Source organism: Chiloscyllium plagiosum, unplaced genomic scaffold, assembly GCF_037043375.1.
Source record: "Chiloscyllium plagiosum isolate Xiang-an unplaced genomic scaffold, Cpla_swu_hap1 HiC_scaffold_8, whole genome shotgun sequence".
Taxonomy (NCBI): Eukaryota; Metazoa; Chordata; class Chondrichthyes; order Orectolobiformes; family Hemiscylliidae; genus Chiloscyllium; species Chiloscyllium plagiosum.
In genome coordinates, this window is record NW_028270146.1 from 48,329,434 (window position 1) to 48,351,783 (window position 22,350).

The window sequence follows — 22,350 nt, forward strand, 5'->3', positions numbered from 1 at the left end:
ACCTCGCTAAAAATAGATTGCTCACATGCACCTATCAAGCAATACATTGAGATTGCTTGATTACCCTTTGAGCCACAGAGTTCCTTATGGTTGATGCAAAGTTAAGTATGAAGAAATGTTTTTTTAAACACACATTGCAGTGTTTTACATGAAGTAAGTGTATTCGATGAAGCCATTTCCATGGTGTGGTTAGCTTGGTCTTCAGGCAGTATGCAGAATATAATGTCCTGCATCTCTCTGGAACTAATTGCTGCTATGATGGGGCCAGACAAGCAACCAATCAACACCTGAGGTGCCCCCACAAATACGCTCCACAGTATTTGTCAACTTGGGATAAATGGTAGTGTCAGGTGATCTGCTTCATTGTATTGTAAATCTAAATCAAATAACTTTCCTTTATATGTTTTTTCATTCTTGCTATCCATTGTTTAGGGATTAGTCATATCTTTCATGTGACCTATTTAGGTATTGTTTTCTGCTGCTCCGGCATTGTCATGTTCACCTCCTTTTGCATTTAAAATGTGGAATATTTTCATGTGGAAGTATATGTATTGCAATTCCCAAAACATTTTCTTGTTGAAAGGCACTGAACTGTCACTTGATCTGGTACCCCAAAAGTGGAAGTCATTATTGCAGAGACTGCTTTACCGACCCTTTTTTCAGATTCTTTCTAACAATACTTTGTTATTGTCCACTTCTCTCTTTTATCTGAATTGCTTCTCGAGATGTGAGCACCCCTGCTAAGGTCAGAACCTGTTTACCTTTAAATGCCTTTAAGAATGTTGGAAACAATGTAACAATGCAAAAAATTCTACATTCTGACCAAAATATAAGCAAAAGGTTTTGAAAATCCAAACAATGAACCTCATTAAAATGCTTGAGTCCCTTTAAATACTCCTTTAACATAACGCTTGCTATTATCATCTTTTGGGAGTGGCACTAGATGATTTTGTTTTGAGATTTTTAGGATTTGAAAGGAATTAATAAAGGAAACAAGAAATCTTTTATGCTGTTGAGAGTGCCTTCAACAATGGGACATAACATTAAATAACAGTGGTCAATCACAACTCTAATTAGGAAACACTTCTTCACAAGAAGTGTGGAACATTTCTCCCCCCATAAAATGTAGCAGTGGAACTTCTTTTTAAGCTACATTCAACCGACTGTGGCATCAAGAAAAACCATAGCAAAACTGGAATCAAACGGTATCAGGGGGCAAACTCTCCAGTGGCTGACATGTAGGAAGATTGTTGTGGTTGTTAGAGGTCAGTCATCTCAGCTGCAAGACATCTCTGCAGGAGTTCCTTTGGGTAATGTCCTCAACCCAACCATCTTCAGTTGCTTCACCAATGACCTTCCTTCACCATAAGGTCAGAAGTGAGGATGTTCACCAATGATTGCATAATGTTCACCATTCGTAACTCCTCAGAAGCAATCCATGTTCAAATGCAACAAGATCTGGACAATATCCAGGCTTGGGCTAACAAGTGGCAAGTAACGTTTGTGCCACATAAATGTCAGGTCATGACCATCACAATTAAGAGCTAATATAACCACCACCCCATGGTATTTAACAGTGTTACCATCACTGAATCCTCCATTATCAACATGCTGGAGGTTATCATTCAGCAGAAACTCAACTAGACTCATCACATAAACACAGTGGCGACAACAGCAGGTCAGAGGCTAAGAATACTGTGGAGAGCAACTCACCTCCTGACTCCCCAAAGTTTGCCCACCATCTACAATGCACAAATCAGGAATGTGATGGAATACTCCCCACTTGCCTGGATGAGTGGAGCCCCAACAACACTCAAGAAACCTGACACTGTCCAGGACAAAGCAGTCTGCACAACTGGCACTATACCCACAAGCATCCACTCCCTCCATCACTGATGCTGAGTAGCAGCAATGTGAACTATCTACAATATACACTGCAGAAATTCACCAAAGATACTCAGACAGCACCATCCAAACCCTCGACCACTTCCATCTAAAAGAAAAAGAGCAGCAGATATATGAGAACACCACCACTTTCAAGTTCTCCTCCAATCCACTCATCATCCTGACTTGGAAATGTATTGTCATTTCTTCACTGTCACTGGGTCAAAATCCTGGAATTCCCTCCCTAATGGCATTGTAGGTCAACCCACAGCAGATGGACTGCAGCAATTCAAGAAGATAGCTCACCACCACCTGCTTAAGGGCAACTACGAATGGGCAAGAAATGCTGGCCAGCCAGCCATCAACGCCTACACCCTACAAAATGAATCAATTTTAAAAATACCTCCTTATCAATTTTAAAACCCTTTCAGTGACTGAGATTCCTCCTCTATCTCAATGGCCAGGGCAGCATCTCCTTCATTAGTTTAAACAGATGCAAAGTATTAATTTAACACCACAACCATGCCTCCTGCCTCTCTGCAGGTGTGAAATTCCTTTTTAGTCACTCCTCCTTTTGGCATTCTTTTACTCTATAAGGTACCTCTACAATACTTTGGGATTCCATTTATGTTAACTTTTATTATAAACCCACCCTGTTCTTCTAATTTGCTTTTTAATCTCCCTTTTAAACCTTCTTCATAACACTTATTCAGCTTGGCTCACAATTGCAATTTCTATATAACGCCTTTCATAAAACAATTTTTTCTTATTATCTTAATTTCTATCACCTTTTTCATCTACAGAACACTGACCTTTTGTCTTAAAGTCAATGTAAGGGAATATATCTCAAACATACCAACACATCTCTTCTTTGAAGGCCATCTCTTTTTCAGTTATAATTTTTCTTCAGTTCCAATCTAACCTGTTCGTGCTCCATTGAAATCAGCTCTCCTCAAATTAACTATTCTTACTTTGGATGGTCTTTTGTCCTTTCTACTGTTATTCTAAGTATTACGATAACTATTCCCTAAATACTCTGGCATTGACACAGTCTCTGCTTGTCCCACCCCCAATCCTAAGAACCAGGTCCATTAGTGCCTCCTTTTTCATTCAACCTGACAAGTATTCAGTAGAATATTCTACTGAATATAATCTAAGAATGCATGCCCCTCGCGGTTCCTTATATTATCCTAGTCAATATGGGTTAATTAAATTTCCTCATTATTTCTGATTCTATCTAATGATGTTTACACCTCTCTAAGTTCCTTGCAGTTTTATTCCTCTAGTTCGTGATCTATAAATGATACCAAGCAATATAATTGTAGCCTTTTAGCTCTTTAACGCGAGCCAAATCGATTCTGTCCTTGAACTCTCTAGAATATGACTTTTCTGTTGAATCTTTCCTTAACCAACATAACCAACCCTCCTAATTTTTTCCTTTTTCTATCTCATCGGAACAGTTATAATTGGGAATAATTAACACCCAGTCCTGGCTTTCCTTGAGCAATGTCTCTGTTATAGTTATCATAACGTCATAATCCCGCATTGGTTGGTGATCTGCACATCTCATTGGCTGTGCTCCGTGCATTCAAATGCAGTGCAATGCTGATATACAGTCTACTCATTTCTTTCTTCAGTTCTGCAACTCTACTTATTGACATACTTTTTTCTATTCTAACATTATCGATCTCTCTCAATGTTTTGTGCAGCCTGGTATTACTTCTAACATACTCCCTTGGTTCCCATACTGCTTCCAAGCTGGCTTAGAGCTCCGCAACAACAGTCTCTAAAAACCTGAAAATAACTCAGTCCCAGCTCCGTTAAGGTGCACCCTGTCTAACTTATACAGTTGCTTCCCCAGAGCCAGAGTCACATTCCTCCAAGGACTTCATCAGTATCAAAACAGGACCTCAGGCGACTCTTGCTTCACCTACCTGGCTCTCTTTGCCTCACTATCACCTATTCCCTATTCGCCTACATGCCCCTATGCTGCAGTGTGACTACCTGTCTGAGCATGTATCCCTTTAGTTCTCTTCCATGTAGATACATTACTGAGACTCCAGGCACAGTTCAAGCTCTAAATCCACAGCCAATAAAACCTTCTGCAAAAGTACGCACCTAGGTCATGTCATGCAGTCTTCCCACTTGCTTAGGATAGATTAGATATGGCAAGGCATCTCAGCCAAGCCTTAAATCTTACTTTTGTGCTATTTACTAAGAACTTACTTTTCTTGAACTAGGTTGTTTTGTAAAATTACATTTTCAAAATTTTCCAAGTTTGTGAGACAGTCCCAAACAGCAGCAGCAGCTTATAAAGGAATTTCTCCTTCGTTCTAAATCACTAAACTTCCAATTCAGCAAGTTTAGCTTTTGGAATAAACTGTACATAGAGTGCTTCGTTCCCCCTTTGCATTGAATTCCCACTTTGAATCTATTTCCTCAAGTACTCACTGTGCCTCACGTCACTCCTTTACATATGAAAGAATTTACACATGTAAGAACTGAAACCAACATGTTCATTCTAAAAGATGAGAGACTTAACAAACAATCCAGATCTTTTTCAATATATAATTTCAGTTACATCACACTATAAACTTTTGTTATAAATTCTATGTCCTACGATCTTATATTCCACAACCATCTGATGAAGGAGCAGTGCTCCGAAAGCTAGTGCTTCCAAATAAATCTGTTGGACGATAACCTGGTATTGTGTGATTTTTATCTCATGTCACTCCAGCATAGTCTGAACATGCACCCTTACTGACCAGGTAGCTTTTTTTAAAAAACTCTTACACGGAGATGCTGCAAAGTCACCTGACCACTCAGCTTAGTTTCCTGCTTCAGTGATTAACACCAATTCATCAATCATTTTAAATTTAAGACTAATGGGTTTCGAGTTTAGGCTTTCCAAGGGTATAGAATGATGTGGTGCCAAGGCAAGGGAGAGGAGTTCAAATAGGGATTAGCTTTGATCTCAGTGAATTTCAAAACAAGCTTAAAAGGAGTGAATAGATTGCTCCTGCAGGGACAAAGAATGAGAAACCAGAATATAAATCTTGTATCTTTTAACAAAATCTTAATGCTTGGACATAAGTATATCCATGACATTTTCTTGATTATGAAACTTTATTGCTGGTACAGCACAGCAGGTCAGGCAGCATCCAGGGAACAGGAGATTCGACGTTTCGGGCACAGGCCCTTCTTCAGGATTCCTGAAGAAGGGCCTGTGCCCGAAACGTCGAATCTCCTGTTCCCTGGATGCTGCCTGACCTGCTGTGCTGTACCAGCAATAAAGTTTCAACTTTGATCTCCAGCATCTGCAGACCTCACTTTCTCCCCATTTTCTTGATTATATCAAATACTAAACAAATGGACATTAAATACAGAAATACTACAACTGTAATGCAATTTTTTAAATGCTTTTTCAGGTTGACAGGATTGTTTTGAGTTCCAAGGTTTCCAAGTTTCTGACTCAACACTCCTCTTACTGTAACTGCTGTAGGATTAACTGTAGTGGAGGGCATTGCTCACTGTTTTTGTTCAAGTGAAATGATCTCACTTTCATTCAGTATATGAGTCAGCTTCATCCAAATATACACTTCAGTGATTTACACTTTAAATTCAATGACTGAAAAATCTGTTTTTGTACCTCTGATTCTCACATAGCCAGTGGTGATTAACTTGAAACTGCCAGATTTTTAGGTCAAAGAGATGTGCTATTTGACTTGGAGATTATATTGCTTATTAGCATATAGGCAATTTTTTAAATGCTTTTTTTCAGGTTGACAGGACTGTTTTGAGTTCCAAGGTTTCCAAGTTTCTGACTCAACACTCCTTTTACTGTAACTGCTGTAGGATTAACTGTAATGGAGGGCATTGCTCACTGTATTTGTTCAAGTGAAATGATCTCACTTTCATTCAGTATGTGAGTCAGCTTCATCCAAATATACACTTCAGTGATTTACACTTTAAATTCAATGACTGAAAAATCTGTTTTTGTACCTCTAATTCTCACATAACCAGTGGTGATTAACTTGAAACTGCCAGATTTTTAGGTCAAAGAGATGTGCTATTTGACTTGGAGATTATATTGCTTATTAGCATATAGGCTCTTCCGTGAATACTTACAGGCCTTGCATTCTCTGCCTTGCATTGCTCTTTTGCACTGAGACTGAGGTAGGGAGTTTATCACTATGCAAGCACTGAAGAGTAAAGGGGTGGAATGTCTCTGCATGGCAATGTCACACCTCCAGCACATGCCAATAGTTTATGAGGCAAACACAATGCATGTGCTTCAACCAAAATGACATGCCTGAAAGTCAAAAGGAGTCCTTCGTAAGGTGAAAGGAGACATTGGTCAGTTGGGGTATCACCACATTCAGTTAAAAGACTCAGCTGATTCTAGTCAAGGACGTTGGTGATATTCAGTCAGGTACTTGATTGGGCCAATGTCTGGGGACCTACGTCCTTCGAATCCAGGGATTGAGCCACAGTCAGTCCAGTAGATCAACTGCAACCACTCTGGGGGTCACCAATGCATCAGGTGGGGAGCTGTGGAGATATCAGCCGGGGAGTAAGCCGTATTCAGTTCAGGGTGTCATCAAAATCAGACGGCTTATGGCCCATGATTAATTCTGGGGATTAAATGACCTCATTCCTGATGAAGGGCTTTTGCCTGAAATGTCAATTTCCCTGCACCTTGGATGCTGGCTGACCTGCTGTCCTTTTCCAGCACCACCCTAATCTTGACTCATTTATTTAAAGCACCATTCATGACCAGCAGCAGTAGCAGAGAAAGAACAGCAGCACCAACAAATTGGGCCTAATGTTTGAGGTTTGATGTTGGTGAACAAGTACAATTTCTGTCAAACTCATTTTTGAAGCAAATTGTTAACATAACATTAGGGGATTTGCATAGTAGGAGCAATAAATAAGACCACTGCTTTTGGAGCAGCTGGAGAGAGTCTTTCTTCTTACCTTCAAGAATATAAATCAAATACACAAAGAGATTTCCTGGGTAATGACACTAGCCTTACAAAATCAAACTTGAAACTTTACTACTGTTTAAATCTCAGTCATGACTCAAATGGCAGCACTTTCATCTGAGTCAAATGATTGTGGAATGCAGCCCGCACCAGGAACTTCACAACAGAACAATACAAACTCCACCTTATGAAGTGCAACGTTTGTTAGAGCCTTCATTGAATTTTCATTCTTCTTAATTTATACTTTTATCAATTTTGGTTTTGAACTGTAAACTGGGAACTGTGAGCTAAAGATGATTTTTGGACTGTGGATAGTAGCTTGTGTTAAAAGGAAAACAGACAAAACAAATTTTTCTTTATTTGAGAGACCAGCCTGAAGTTAATTGCAGGTTGGTTCCTGATAATAAGGTTCTGCTGACACTTTGTCACCAGTGAAGAGCATTATGTTTAAACAGATAACAGAAGCTGGCTATTAACAAGGTCAGTACCTAAGATTTGGATCCAGCAAGTCTGGAAAAGACCTTATATTCAAGCAGATGGCAGATGTTGAATGGTAACTGGGACCTCGTACAGGAGGTGCTCAGCCGGTCAGGCAGCACCCAGAGTTTGAATTGGGTTTTCAACAAGCGTTCTTTGTTAAAAAGGAATCTGGCTGTTGAGGCTACAGTTTGAAGGTATGTATTACTGCTTTTATCTGAGTGCTGAAAAGGTGATCCTGATTGACATCTTCAGAAAATCAACAAAAGTCCATGAAAACCATTTAAGTAATCAAGCCAGTTTTATTATTTCCTTTTATTTGTCTCTTAACTATGTTTGTTTGTCTGTCTGTCTTGTGTGAAACAAACATTCTTGCGTTTAAAGCATGGACAAATTAGTTTAGTTTATTGTTTATTTTTTGCTGTACTAAAGTTGCCGTATTGCTAATTTTGGGGGTCAGTTAGCTCAGTTGGCTGGACAGTTGGGTTGTGATACAGAGCGGCGCCAGTGATGTGGATGCAATTCCAGCTGAAGTTACCATGAAGAACATTCCTACTCAGCATCTCCCTTTGCCCGAGATGCGGTAACCTTCAGGTTAAATCACCCCCCCCCCATACTCCACATGTCTTTCTCTAATGGAACAGAAACCCTATGATGTGGAAACACTATAGTGATTTTACCTTTGATATTGTTAATAAATTGCTAAGGTCTTTTTTTTTTTAAATACAAACCAGGATCTGGAATTCGCAGAATCTGGGATAGGTTATTCAAAAGGTCTGCTTAAGAACACTGGGTCAACTTTGAGGGTCTATGAGGTTTTAATTTTATGGTGTTATAAATACAGAGTTGAGTTGGTTTAGCTGTCTGTGTGTCAAAAAGTGTGGCACTGAAAAAGCACAGCAGGTCGGGCAGCATCCGAGGAGCAGGACATTTGACGTTTCGGGTATAAGCCTTTCATCAGGAATGTGGAGGGGGAAAGGGGATGAGCGATAAATAGAGGGGTGGGGATGGGGATGGGGCTGGGGGAAGGTAGCTGGGAAGGCAATAAGTGGATGCAGGTTGGGGGGTAATTGTGATAGGTTGGTGGGGAGGGTGGAGCAGATAGGTGGGAAGGAAGGTGGACAGATAGGACAGTGCAAGAGGGCTGTGCCAAGTTGAAAGGTTGGATCTGGGATGAGGTGAGGGAAGGGGAGATTTGGAAACTGGTGAAGTCTAATGTTGATGCCGTGTGGTTGAAGGGTCCCAAGGTGGAAGATGAGGTGTTCTTCGTCCAGTTGTCAGATGACTTGGACTTGGCAGTGGCGGTGGCCCAGGACTTCATGTCCTTGGGGGAGTGGGGGACAGAGTTGAAGTGGTCGGCCACAGGATGGTGGAGTTGTTTGTGTCTGTCTCTGTGGCCTAACACATCAATGGCATCTGACTCTATCACCTCCAGTTAAAAATTACTGGACAGTGGTGATATATATTCAAGCTTCTCCAATGGTTCTATTTTAGCTAACCCCATAACTAAAAGTAACTAAAGTAACTCACCCCCCCATATCATTTAAGTGTAAAAATTCACCACCAAATCAGACCATGCCACTGATCTAACTATCAAAATACTTCATTCTTCTAGCACTGTGAAATAAAAGGACAATTCATAGAACACCTCCATAATTTTATATACTCAAAGTTTATTAATGTGTTGTCTAGTAAGGAAGGGAGGATTTGTCGCTATAATTGAATATATTTTACTAAAGAGTTATATAGAATTTGTATGAAAAGCATTTTACACAGGTGACTGTGTGTGGAGCTGGCCAAAGCTCCCATGTCTGTGTGGGTTTCCACTGGGTGCTCCGCTTCCTCCCACAGCCCAAGGATGTGCAAGGTAGGTGGATTGGCCATGCTAAGTCACCCATAATGTCAGGGACGTGCAGGCTAGGTGGATTAACCATTGTTAATGTGTGGTTATGGGAATAGGGTGAGGGAGTAGATCTGGGTGGGATGATCTTTGGAGGGTCAGTGCAGACCCGATGGGCCGAATGGCCTCTTTCCACACTGTACGGATTCTATAAGACTGTAGAATATTATGGATTTTATTAAAATGTACAATAAACTATATTTGTGTTTACAATCTAAATAATTTGTATATCCACAAAAAAATGTAGAACATTTTTCCAAAACTAATAAATTTGGCAGTGTTACACAGGGTAATTAAGCTCTAATGTAGTCTTTGTGAAAAGTAGTATATGCTTCTATATGCTGAGTGGGCAGAGTAGGGGATGGTAACAGGAAATTGAATCAGTGAACTTAATAATTCACTAGCCATTATAAAGTCCAATATTCTTATCCTTATTTTGAATAATACTTTAGTTTTTTTTCTTACTAATAAAATATGCGGCAGTTTAAAAATGAAAAAGAGAGTTGGTTGATGCAGGGGACTTCCACTGAAATCCATGTCCAGGAGTTGAGTGAGATATAACTCAACAACCAGGTGCTCCGGTTTCCTCCCACAATCCAAAAACGTGAAGGTTAGGTGAATTGGCTATGCTAAATTGCCCGTAGTGTTAAGTGAAGGGGTAAATGTAGGGGAATGGGTCTGGGTGGGTTGCGCTTTGGCCGGTCGGTGTGGACTTGTTGGGACGAAGGGCCTGTTTCCACACTAAGTAATCTAAAAAAAAAACCCATCACTGACGGAAGTGAGTAATTGCAATTTGACAAGTAGTGTTGGGGGTGGGTGGTAGTGCAGTTGGATATTACCACGCATTTTTGCCACCAAAGAATTAAGTTACAGACATACTGAAATATTGTTAAACTGTCCAAGATTTCCTCCTAGTGGTTTGATGCAAAATTGGCTGACATCAAAACATAGTCAATAATGGATTAGAGGTAATCAGATCTATTATAATCAGAAACAACTAATGTAACCACTATTATTTTAAAAATCCATTATTTCAAAGGTATACCTATAAAATCAATCTGACAATGTTAAAAAATATTTGTACCATACCTTGACATGGTAGAACATTTTTTCTATTAGCTCATCACATTCCTTGGTTCGCACTTTCCTAAGTACAGCCAAACATTTTCTAAAATCATCAGTATCATTGTGTGATAGTTCTGTCAGAAAACATCTGAAGTGAATGCAACTTTGTACAATCTCCATTCTTTCTCTGCAGGATAAATCTTTGGACTTCTTGATATGTTCTTGATAACTTCAAGGACAAAAAAAAACAAGAATATAGCATTTTATTCTAAGAATATGAACATTAAAAGCACCATTATTCAAACAAAATATTGTTTGAGTGATAAATATGTTCCAAAATTTCTCATTATACTTGAAGAATCATGCCCTTGTGTGCATGAATTTCTGCTGTCATTGGCAGGAAGAACTCCATAATATTATTTTCCAAACATTTGAGAATGAGTTGTTGGTAAGAAGCAGACGATTTGATGTGATAATGGAATATTTCTTACTGTAGAGTTAAATTGGAACTTAAAACTAATGGAAATTATTGAAAATTAAATTGAAATTCAGCATAGTAATAGTTTTGTACAATTGTACATTTCAGGAAAATAAAATAAATTTAGCCTTGCAAAAGTTCTTTTGTGAGTTTTAGAGATTGTTTTAAACTTTATTTTTGTCCCAAGTTGTTTTCCAGTTCCCTCTGCCTGCAATGTTTTTGCCTGCTCTTGTTGATCTGTTTATCTGTAAACAATATATCTCAAAAACTAATGGATAGATTTCAACAAAATCTTTGCACACAGATAGAAGAAGAACTGATTTGTTTTTTTTTGGTGAAACAGCAAATCCAGATCCTTGAATTTTTGAAAGTAATCATTATCATTCAGCAATAGAACAAATTTACTGTTATTTAGAATGCTATGGATTGTTTTATTTATAATTGTTGAGACTATCGCTTTTTTAAAATTTCTCTTTTTTTTGGTTTGGAATTGAGAGTTGAGGTTACGTGTTGAACTTCAAACACCTGCTTATTTTAAAGGAGAAGCACACAAACGCAGGTGTTTGCTGTTGGGAACAAGCTTTGAAGATAATGCAAATTATTTTTCTAAGGATGCTGCAGGCAAATTGGCACTAAGCTGCTGCTTTGCTCAGGGATGGCAGTTGGATGGATGTTGAATTCAGTGCTAACCATCCAACAGCATAGAATGCTGGTTTTAAAAAAGGCTCTAATTGTGTTTTTTGCAGGAGATGGAGTGATTTTGGAAAGCTTCCACATTAGTTGCATTGTTTTGCTCTCTATTGTTTGTCTTCAGTTATCACATTGTTGAATGTTCTGAGAAAAGAATCCCAGTCTGTAAGAATGAAATATTTCTAGGAGTCTGTTGAAACTGTTTGTACTAACCAGTGACTTTTGAATTTGAGCAAGATAACCTTCTATATGCTGAGAATAATTCAAAGACCAAGGATTTTGAGAAGCCTGGTATTCATTATATGAAACTATTTAGTTAAACTGAAAAATTACAATTTTTAAAAAATATATCCCTTAACTGGATCTGTCTGTCTGTCTGCCTATATGCAAGTTGGTGTTATGATCAAACAAGATTGGGTTTATATTATAGATATTAAGTTGTAACCTTGGTGTACAAGATGTGTTAGTCTGGGTTAGGAACAATTGGCTAATGTTGAGGATGATTTAATGTCTTTATTTCACTTTATTTTACGAATTCAGTGATAGTGGGGCTGATTTAGTTTGACTGGCTGTTTCTGTTATAACACAATGTTATTGATTGGTTTAGAATATTGTGGATTGCCTCAGTTGCTATGATGTAATTTGTCACAGCTATCAAAATGTGAGCAGAGTTGTCACAGCAAGTTGCAGGATGTGGATTGACCTGAAGCCTCCTCACTCAGATGGAATCTCTTTAATAAAAATAATTTTTTGTCTTCAGTTTTGTCAAGAAAGACCTGAATTATCATAACAACATTGAGTTAGCACAGTGTGAGAGAGGCATGTGTTTGGCTGATTGTCTTCCTCATATTATTTGATGAATTAAGTGTGACAAAACCAAATTTAAAAAGGATAGTGGGCAGAAATTTACAGGGGTGTGGACTTGTAGGCAAGTCAACTGATATACACTCTAAGTTTATTTTCTTCTGTACAAACCCCCAAGTTCAGTCTGTGGCAGGGATCTCTGAATTTGGAAGTCAATGCTGGAAACCATGTGGGCACACTGATTGGCATATGTAGATGCTCAGTGTGGCTGCACGGCCAGACTAATTAGTGCAGAACAGAATGCTTATTCCAACCAGATAATACTGGAGTCAGTTGAGCTTTTAACAAGCATAACTGACCCTTAATTATTTAGATATGGACAGATTTTGGCAGGTGTCCATCCTCCCTATTAGGGAGTAAACTCAATTTTGGATGAGAAAAGAGTGGGCTGGTAACTGTCCTAGTTAAGTGTCTTTCCCCCAGCTACTGAAATCCCACTACACAGGGGCATGTAATATCCATACTATGGTTTCAGACAGAGCAATGATCTTACCTCAGTAAGAAATCAAGCAGTTGAGCAGCACAAACACTTTTAATTCTCAATGCTATTGCTTCACTGATGTGTTCAGCTTTTTTTATGAAATAGTTCATGTCCTGTGTGTGCAACAAAAAGGGTTTATAAAACCAAAAACCTTTGAGCAAATCTTTTTAATAACTAAACAAAGTTTTTCCTGGCATATTGATGAATACAGTGAATAAAAGTAATTGAAAGGTAAATAAAATTGGATGGCTATGTTAACAACAAAAGAAAATGTATTAATATCTCCCTGGATACAACATTTCCCTCTCTGGAGGTCACAATGGAGATGGCCAGAAAGGAAAATAATTGGCTGAGCTAGCCCTGGAGAAAAAACTCCTCTCCTTCTTGCTGTCTTAACAAATAAGTGCATGACAGGGCCATAATGCCTTTCTGATTGCCAGCTATTAAGGCTATCACACAATCAAGTAATGTCCATTTAAGGGCCTCAACTTGCCACCTCGTTAGTGGGTGAGAAAGGTAATTTATTTCTCAACTGGGAAATCATGGTGACCTGCCTGCCAAATTGAGGTGGACTACCTCTAACTGTCTAATCTGGAGGCAATCAGAGGCATGAATGTCTCTCAGAAAGCCACATGTCCTTATCTGACTCCTCCTGACCATGTTCCTTTCCTGCACCCTACTTTATGACAAGGAGATAAAAATGACAACTTCTTGCTGCTGATTTCTCCCAGGAAGTATGCCTTGACCAGTGAACATCATGTTGCTGATTGACCAACAGCTTCTGGAGATTCGTGTTGAGGCCTTTGATAGGGTGAGAAACTGACCCTTACTCAGCTGTGAGCTTTTAATGGGCTGACTGGCAGGCAATACTGTGACTTACCTCACACATAAGGCTGGCATGTTAGTCACCATTTAATACTTTTCTATGAATTAGACAAATGTTTTAACTGTCCTACATACTTGGGTAACTCATCTCTGTTCACTGCAAAGTGTTCATTAAAATATTACTTGCCAAATGGATTTAGTAACAATTCATGAATGTTTCCATTTATGAAAATATAGGAGTAGAATTCAGATAGAGAGTTAGCAAATACACTGAAATTTAGGCAGAAGCCAAATCCATCACATTCCAATTCTGTTGATTAGGGGATACAATTCTGTCAATGGTGAAACACCACACTTTTACCCACACCCTTACAGCAATTTGAAGTGTATCCAGAGTGGCAGGAAATCTGCCACATATACTTTCAATGTGGCTAGTGGGACCTATTCTGCAGAAAGTATGCACAAAAGTCAAAGTTTTAGACCACATAAAAGAATAAAATGAAAATGCAGAATAAAATGCAGTCGAATTGGTGTCCTTTTGACTCAAGGCACACCAACATTGGACAAAAAGTACCTTCCACCTTCACTTCAATTGTCTTGTTGAAACCTTTCAGATTGGGAGGGTGCTTTTTGATACCACATTAAGGACTTTGAATCTGATAAGCCACTGCTTATCCTTTAGGATTTGGAATGAAGTTAAACAGGTCAACATTAAGCAATGAACAAGAGTTTTACTCCACCAGTTTTCCTCATGGTTCAATGAATGTGTCACAATTTCTACCGTATAATTCTTACCTTTCATGAACTATATATTTTAGTGGAGATCCTGTATTTCCATACCATTAGGGCTGTTTTTAATCTCTTTGCCCAGCAGAAACATACAATCTGAGTTAAAATGCTAGTCAGAGGTAGTGTGCTACATTCCCACTCCAATCAACATTAACAACTTTTCATTGAAAGTTTAACGAGAATTTGGGTACTGAAGACTTAAGTTTTGCGTACATGAATATGCACAATTACATATTCATATCAGTGCAAAGTTAATCACTCATCTTTTAATGCAGACTTAGCATATCATTTATGCTAAAAAAAAGACCAGCATTTACTACCCTTAGTTACTGAGGAGGTGTAGTGAATTCTTCTCAAACCACAGAAAGCAGTTTGATATAACCAGTTGGCTGGTTAGGCTACTTCAGAGGGCAGGTAAGAGGCAACCTATGTTTCAGTCTAATCAAATTGTGTGATTTTTAACTATTTTAATATAGATATTCAATGTAAATCAGTGGAAATGGATGTTGAACATTAGGATTTTATGCTTGAACCAGATAATGTTTACATTACAAATCCAGTTAGAATTAACATGATTCGAGCACTTATGAAAATGTACAAAATATAGAATAACATTTCTTGGTAGACACAATTATTGTATATAATTGAATAAATACCTACCTGTTTGATTTTAGCTGGCAGCTGTGACCATGTCACGTCTTCCATTTTAAGACTTCTTGATAGCCTTACATTGATTTCTGACTGAAAATAAATGAGTCATTCTTTCAGCCAGGCTAAAAAAGGATAGTTCCGAAATTTAAATAGTCTATACATTTAAGTTTCAAAATTAATACAGCAAACTTCAGGAAGCACATTTCATCTAGTATTCATACTTGGTGACAAAACATAGTGGTAAAAATTATAAAATAACTAAAGAAAATGAGTTGCTTCTTTGTGGATTCAGAGAAATTTCTCCAACACATGTATCAAGATGAAAGAGCATCCTGTTGAGATGATTGTTTACAGCAAAATGCCCAAGCAGGATTTCCACCACAGCCTAGTCTACAGCATTAGAGTGGTTCATGGCTCACTCATTATTCAACTCCAATCCCATATTGAAATTTCCAGGATTAACTTTGCTCAATGTATCCTCAGTCATATTTCTATTTACGTATGCAAACACTCATTACTGGATAAGAAGAGGGAAAGAGAATAGAATGTCTTCAGCTGCTTAATGGCCTAAGTGTCATTGCCAAAGTTTTCAAATTAGTAATTAGAGGCCTAACATAGCTGCAGTTATAACATTTACTTCAATCCTACTTCTACTAATAAAATGACAATTGTGTCAAAAATCTCTATTTCTCCAAGTTCTGTTACTGAATCATGCTACATAGCTGTTGACTGCTGTCTTATTACCAGCAGTGCTGAACTAATAATGACAGAAACTGCTGCCAATTGATCATTAAAGTACCTTCAGAAGAATGGGAAATTATTGCCTCTTGTATTAATTGTTGTCTTAGCCAATAGTTAATTGGATAAAAAACAAACTAATTGCAGGCCTTAAAGGAACGGATCTATTATTGCACAACTTCCACTCAAAGCCTAAGCATTAATAAATCCATTCATTTATAGTGACCAGTGTCACAGGGATCCTCAAAGTTGAAGACATTCTTATTTCTTCCCTTTACTCTGTTTCCTAATTAATTGAAAATCCCTTTTCTATGCTGGTTTGCGAGTTATAAAAAGCTTAATGAGTTCAGAGTGCAAACATTCCATTTCCAAATTTTCAAACTATGTTTAAGATGTGTGGTGTTGCAGGTTTATTAACTATATCTTTTAAGAACATAAGGACATCAGAAATAGGAGCAGGAGTAGGCAATCCAGCCCCTGATTTAGTCTCAGCTTCAACTCCACTGTCCTTACCGCTCACCATATCTTTTTACCAGTTACTAATTAAAAATCTGTCCAGCTCCTCTTTAACGTTATCCAGTTTCCTGGCATGCACCAAATTCTGGGGTAGGGAATTCCCCAGATTCATGATCATTTGAACAAAAGGATTTTTCCTTATCTCTATTTTAAATCTGCCACTGCTTCGCCTAAAACTATGATCTCTTGTTCTTGGTTGTCCGACCAGGAGAAACATATGTTGTATGTCTTTTATTGGTCTGTTTTTAAAAAGGGAAATATTTTCTGATGCAGTGCATAAGGTTCAACAACATTTAAATGTAAGGATTTACTTAATTGTTAATGCAAGAGCATCATTTCTAGGTTCTTAATACAGAAGAATTATATGACTTATTTCTAAAATAATTCAAGTAGCTTCATGCACTCTGATACCACTTTCGACTGTTAGTGTTGATCACATGTCAAAAAGAAAAAACAAATGGATACAGTGTGAACTTTTTAAATCATGAATAATGAATATTTGGCTCATAATGCTTTCAAACTATAAGGGGGATACACTCATTTAAATGTGGAAAATAAATATGGCAATTCCACACAGCAGAGAGTGCTAAGATAATACATTCTGCATTGAGAAGAATAGTTATTATACAGTGATGTCTCCAACTAGATTTCTTTCTTTTGGCTTTACCTGTACTGTGCTGATCAACTTCTCTGAAGCACTATACACACATCTGGCATCTAAAAAGGGATCTAACATTGATGCTTTCAGAGTTATATCTTTAATTTCAGGATGGCCCATGAATTCTTCACTGAAAGACAAAAATGTATAGGTGGCATTATGCATAAATAAGGGCTTTTCCTCATTCCATACCTTCAAGAAAAATTTTTGAAATATTTTCACTTGTTATTTTGGGGAGGATTTCTCACTGTTCTCAAGTCCCAAGTTACTCATCATTTCCTGACTGGGAATAGGAGCAGACAATCTGTCCCTACAACTGTTCTAGAAAGTTCACTAATGCAGTTTTTGTGGTGTCAAATTGAATGAAAACTCAACCTACTAAATTACAATTATACACCTTGCATCTAAAGTTGTTTTCTTCTATTCCCTATAATGCTCATCATTGAACTGTTACATTTTGGTTGATAAGGTTCCTGTGATACTGCTTCTTGGCATATATTGCTAAGCTAACAATGATGGAGATACCGGTGTTGGACTGGGATGGACAAAGTTTAAAAAACTACACAACACCAGGTTATAATCCAACAGTGCTTCCAAATAAACCTATTACAGTATAACCTGGTGTTGTGTATTTTTTAACTATGCTAAAGATGTTATAAGTGTTGTTGGTGGTGTGTTCAGTTGGAAAGGATAAAGAAAATAAAAGGAAGATTTAAACCAGAGCACCCAGAGGAAACCCATGCAGACACAGGGACAATATGCAAACTCCACGCAGATGGAATTGTAGCTCTTCACAAAATATTTGCCACATTTGGTCTTCTATATCTCTATTTATTCTTCACTTTCTATGTTAATTATGACTCGAGTATATACCGTATACACTCGAGTAATAGTTGAATTTTTTTTGACTGCCTTTTAAGGTTAAATTTATAGGGTCAGCTATTACATGGATATTTTTGAGGGGCTGAAATTCATGCCCATCAAAATTCATACCGCACTGTTGGAATATTGCGTGCAATTCTGGTCTCCTTCCTATCGCAAAGATGTTGTGAAACTTGAAAGGGTTCAGAAAAGATCTATGAGGATGTTGCCACGATTGGAGGATTTGAGCTACAGGCTAGAGCTGTTTTCCCTGGAGCGTCGGAGTTTGAGGGGTGACCTTATAGAGGTTTACAAAATTATGAGGGGTATGGATAGGATAAATAGACAAAGTCTTTTCCCTGGGGTCGGGGAATCCAGAACTAGAGGGCATAGGTTTAGGGTGAGAGGGGCAACAGTTTCACACAAAGCGTGGTACATGCTTGGAATGAGCTGCCAGAGGAAGTGGGGAGGCTGGTACAATTGCAACATTTAAGAGGCATTTGGATGGGTATATGAATAGGAAGGGTTTGGAGAGATGGGGGCCGGGTACTGGCAGATGGGAATAGATTGGGTTGGGATATCTGGTCGGCATGGACAGGTTGGACCGAAGGGTCTGTTTTCATGCTGTACATCTCTATAACTGTCTATTCAGAAAGGAGTGTGGATGCATGAAATTCATTAACTGCTTTACTTCTTACACATTCCACAAACCTGCTGAGCCAAAAAGGAAAAAAATGTCTATAAAAACAATAAAACTGGGAAGTGAACATACCAGTTTTCAGGTACACAAGCTGAAAACACCGAGTCAGACCACTGTTATTTCCAAGTTTTATAATTTTTTGCTTCAGTGAAGCATTCAATTAAATGCAAGAAACCAAGCCAATGTTCCAGATTGCAACCCAAAACGTTGAAATATGGTGAAGGGAAAAGACTTAGTGTTGCTCAGGCACGACCCGTATATATCAGCTGATCCTTAATAGTTTCTCATCAGAAAATCAGAAATCGCTTTCTTTATATGGGCTACATAAAAGGAAGAGAACGTCAATCACTCCAAATATTTCTGTAGATGTGGTAATCTCGGGGTCAAATGGCTGAAATGCTTGCCCTCAATAATATTCATTGATATTGATTGTCGTTCTACCTTGTCGTTTAGTCCTCTGATACTTAATAAAGTAACTATAAATCAATTTGAGAATTAATTATGTGATCCAGCAGCAATTTGTGCTCATAATGAGCAAGTTTCAGACAATGCTATATTGGTATAATCCTGAATCTTTGGCCAAATGATCCAAATGTAGTCTCCTGCTGCAAGAAAAGTATCAGACAGACAATTAAATCTTAGCTTTGTTGATAATTTCTGCCCAAAATAGTACTGTGATTGGCAATGTTTGCAGATCTAGTTAGCTGTGTACCAATAGAGAAAAGCTACTAATTAACAGATTTATGCTAAACATATTTTAATGTCAGTTCTTGCTCCTATAGCCATAGGGTACAAGCTGATCGCTAGTGTAGAAAGTTCATCAAAAGTAAATAAGAATACGAATATCAATGTTATATTCTTTAAATTTTTAGTTTGAACAAGACTCTAAAGCTCATGAAAGGGGAGGCTTACCTTTTATATTTATGAGTGATCCAGGATAAAACATTGAATAAATCTTCGATGTCCAGGTCTGCTTGGAAAACTTGATTTAGGTGATGAAAAATACATGCATGGTAAGCTTTTGCAAATATTTTAAAGATCTCATTTTGGTTCGAAAAAGACAATATATTGGTTAACACAATCTTCTGCAGCTTTGTTACATATTTCTCGACATCATTTTCGGCACCATTTTTCAGGAATAGCGGAATTTGATTTTGCACAAACAATTCCACTATTTCAGTAAACTGTTGTTTCCATTCCTTTGTTCTTTCAGATTCTAAGCTGTCTGTTTCCAGTTCCTCTTTCAACTGAGCCACCCTGTTATCTTCCAGCTCAACTACACGATACACCAATAATATAAATTCCTGCTGCTCTGGTGGCAATGTCTCACGAAATGATGAAATATTGCTTTTCAATTCTTTCAAAAGACTGTCCACATCCAATATAGTGTGCTGTTTTGGATTTGTTTGCATGTTATTTACTATAGGTTTCTTCAGCGAACTGTATCTGTCTTTGTGCTGATCAAGCCAAGAATTCACTTCCTTGAACCTTCGATCTTGCATTAATTTTTGTACTTCTATAACTTAGGAAAGAAAGTTAAATAAAATCAAACAGGTTATTTTCAGAAGATGTAACAAATACAGTCTGATTCAATTATTTAGAGATCTAGTACTCCTATCTTTAATTCTATTTGACAACTAGATTCAGTAAATATTAATAACATTTGGAACAATGAAATTCAATTTAAAAAAAAACTGCCAATTTTCTTTCCTACACTTCTAAAGACATTTACTTAGGGCTGCCAGACACACTTCCACCCTCCTATTTATCTCTCAGCCCCCTGCTCACCCCCACCCCCATCACATTCCTGATGAAGGGCTTATGCCCGAAACATCAACTCTCCCGCTCTTTGGATGCTGTTTGACCTGCTGTGCTTTTCCAGCGACACACTTTGATTGTGACTCTCCTGCCTCTGTAGTCCTCACTTTCTCCTAGATGTCTTGTTTTGTCAGGAGCAACTTTTTTTTCCACAATGCGTTCTGGTGATCAAATAGCTTTCTCCAGATTGCTCAAATGAATGGATTTTCACTGACTGAATCCCCTTTACCAATTCCCTTTGCAACCGCATCACCTCCCTCACTTTATGCAATTACATTAAAACAATCTCATTATATAATTGCACCCTACAATTATAACACCTAAAATGAGCAAAACGTAATGTAAGCAGAAACAATTATGCCAGTTTACTCTCATGTTTTCCACTCTTTGAACTATTACATGTAAATTATAATGTCAGCACATGACCTCCCACCTCCAACCGTCCCTCCTCCTTTTGCCATTAGTTGTGCTACATAATCAATTCTCAAGGCTTTTCAATGTGCATCAGTTTGGTTTTTGAACATCTGGTCATCCTATATTTACTCTGACAGTGAGAAGATCCCAAAGGTATCTATAATAAACTCTACACCACTTAAGTAGCCATTATTCAAAAATGGGCCTGGGCAACATACCTTAGATGCTATTTAGCATGCTATTTGTCACACCTGAATAAGGTCCACTTTCTGCTGAACATCATGGGTGACAATCAGGAGCAGAATTCTTGACGTTTCTCCCCTTTCCATCACAATTCAAGATTGCTAACAGCCAATTTTCAATCAATCAGATTTAGAGTAGCTAACTCAGATCAGACAATGGGTGAAAAATTCTCCTTCCTTGGTGCATCATGAGCAACAACGAGTAATGCAGAAAAATATGATGAGAACAAAAACAAGATTTCTGTGACAACTAATGTTTTTTCTAATTTTTTCCCCACTTAAGCCTTAAATAACAATTCAGAATATTGAGCAGCAATTACCTTATTTCCAAATATTTACATCTCATTAAAGCCACAACTCCCCTTATCTCTACACCACTTCTAATTGTCCTCTCCCCAACAATAAAATACATGGTGCAAATTGCTGATGTGTAAATCAGAACAGGTAAATAAATGGCAGCTGCAGCTCACCAAAATGGGTGGCACAGTGGTTAGCACTGCTGCCTCACAGCGCCAGTGACCCGGGATCGATTCCAGCCTTGAGTGACTGCATGGAGTTTGCACATTCTCCCTGTGTCTGTGTGGGTTTCTTCCAGGTGCTCTGGTTTCCTCCCACAGTCCAAAGATGTGCAATTCAGGTGAAATGGCCAAGCTAAATTGCCCCATAGTGATAGGTGCATTAGTGGGGAGTAGGGGAATGGGTCTGGGTGGGTTACTCTTCAGAGGGTCAGTGTGGACTTGTTGGGCCGAAGGGCCTGTTTCTGCACTGTAGGGAATCTAATCTAACCTAAAAGCTTGTCCTACCCATCATGCAAAACTTTCTTCCCACAATTCCTCTGCATGTTCCTTGGCCACCATCCTCCTCAGCCCTTGGACCAAATTAAGCAACCCTTCAACCCTTAAGAGCTCAGACACCTATAACTTGCATGTTAATGCCAGCTCACTTTATAAAGGACACACATGCAAATTCATGCATTTTCAGAGTGTACTGAGGTCAGCCAGGTGGATTTCATTGAATATGAGTTCTCGGATTGGGGCAGTTAATCTTCGAAGACTGTACTCAGTATGTGGAAACAATTAATATTTTCTGGGCAAATGACATTGGGGCAGATGAAAGGAAATGTGTAATTCTTCTGACAACTTGTGAACCCACAGCTGTTTGGGTTATTAGGAGTCTAACTTTCCCTAAGGCAGAAGATGAGGCATTCTCCCTCCAGGTGCGGGTGGTGAGGGAGCAGTGGTGGAGAAGGCCCAGGACCTGCATGTCCTCGGCAGAGTGGGAGGGGGAGTTGAAATGTTGGGCCATGGGGCAGTG

At 38.4% G+C, this 22,350-nt stretch overlaps 1 protein-coding gene across 3 annotated transcripts in view; it reads right to left on the bottom strand.

Moving 5' to 3' along the window:
- LOC122553540 (exocyst complex component 3-like) overlaps positions 1-22,350 on the bottom strand; it is a 78,132-nt gene that overhangs the window by 16,279 nt on the left and 39,503 nt on the right. For all 3 annotated transcript variants that reach the window (XM_087989794.1, XM_043697481.2, XM_043697482.2), the window contains exons 3-7: positions 19,475-20,084; positions 17,011-17,131; positions 15,099-15,179; positions 12,837-12,937; positions 10,336-10,540 (exon numbers count right to left, since the gene is read on the bottom strand). In XM_087989794.1, the coding sequence (XP_087845920.1) occupies positions 10,336-10,540; positions 12,837-12,937; positions 15,099-15,179; positions 17,011-17,131; positions 19,475-20,084 (1,118 nt within the window). The remainder of the gene's footprint in view (positions 1-10,335; positions 10,541-12,836; positions 12,938-15,098; positions 15,180-17,010; positions 17,132-19,474; positions 20,085-22,350) is intronic.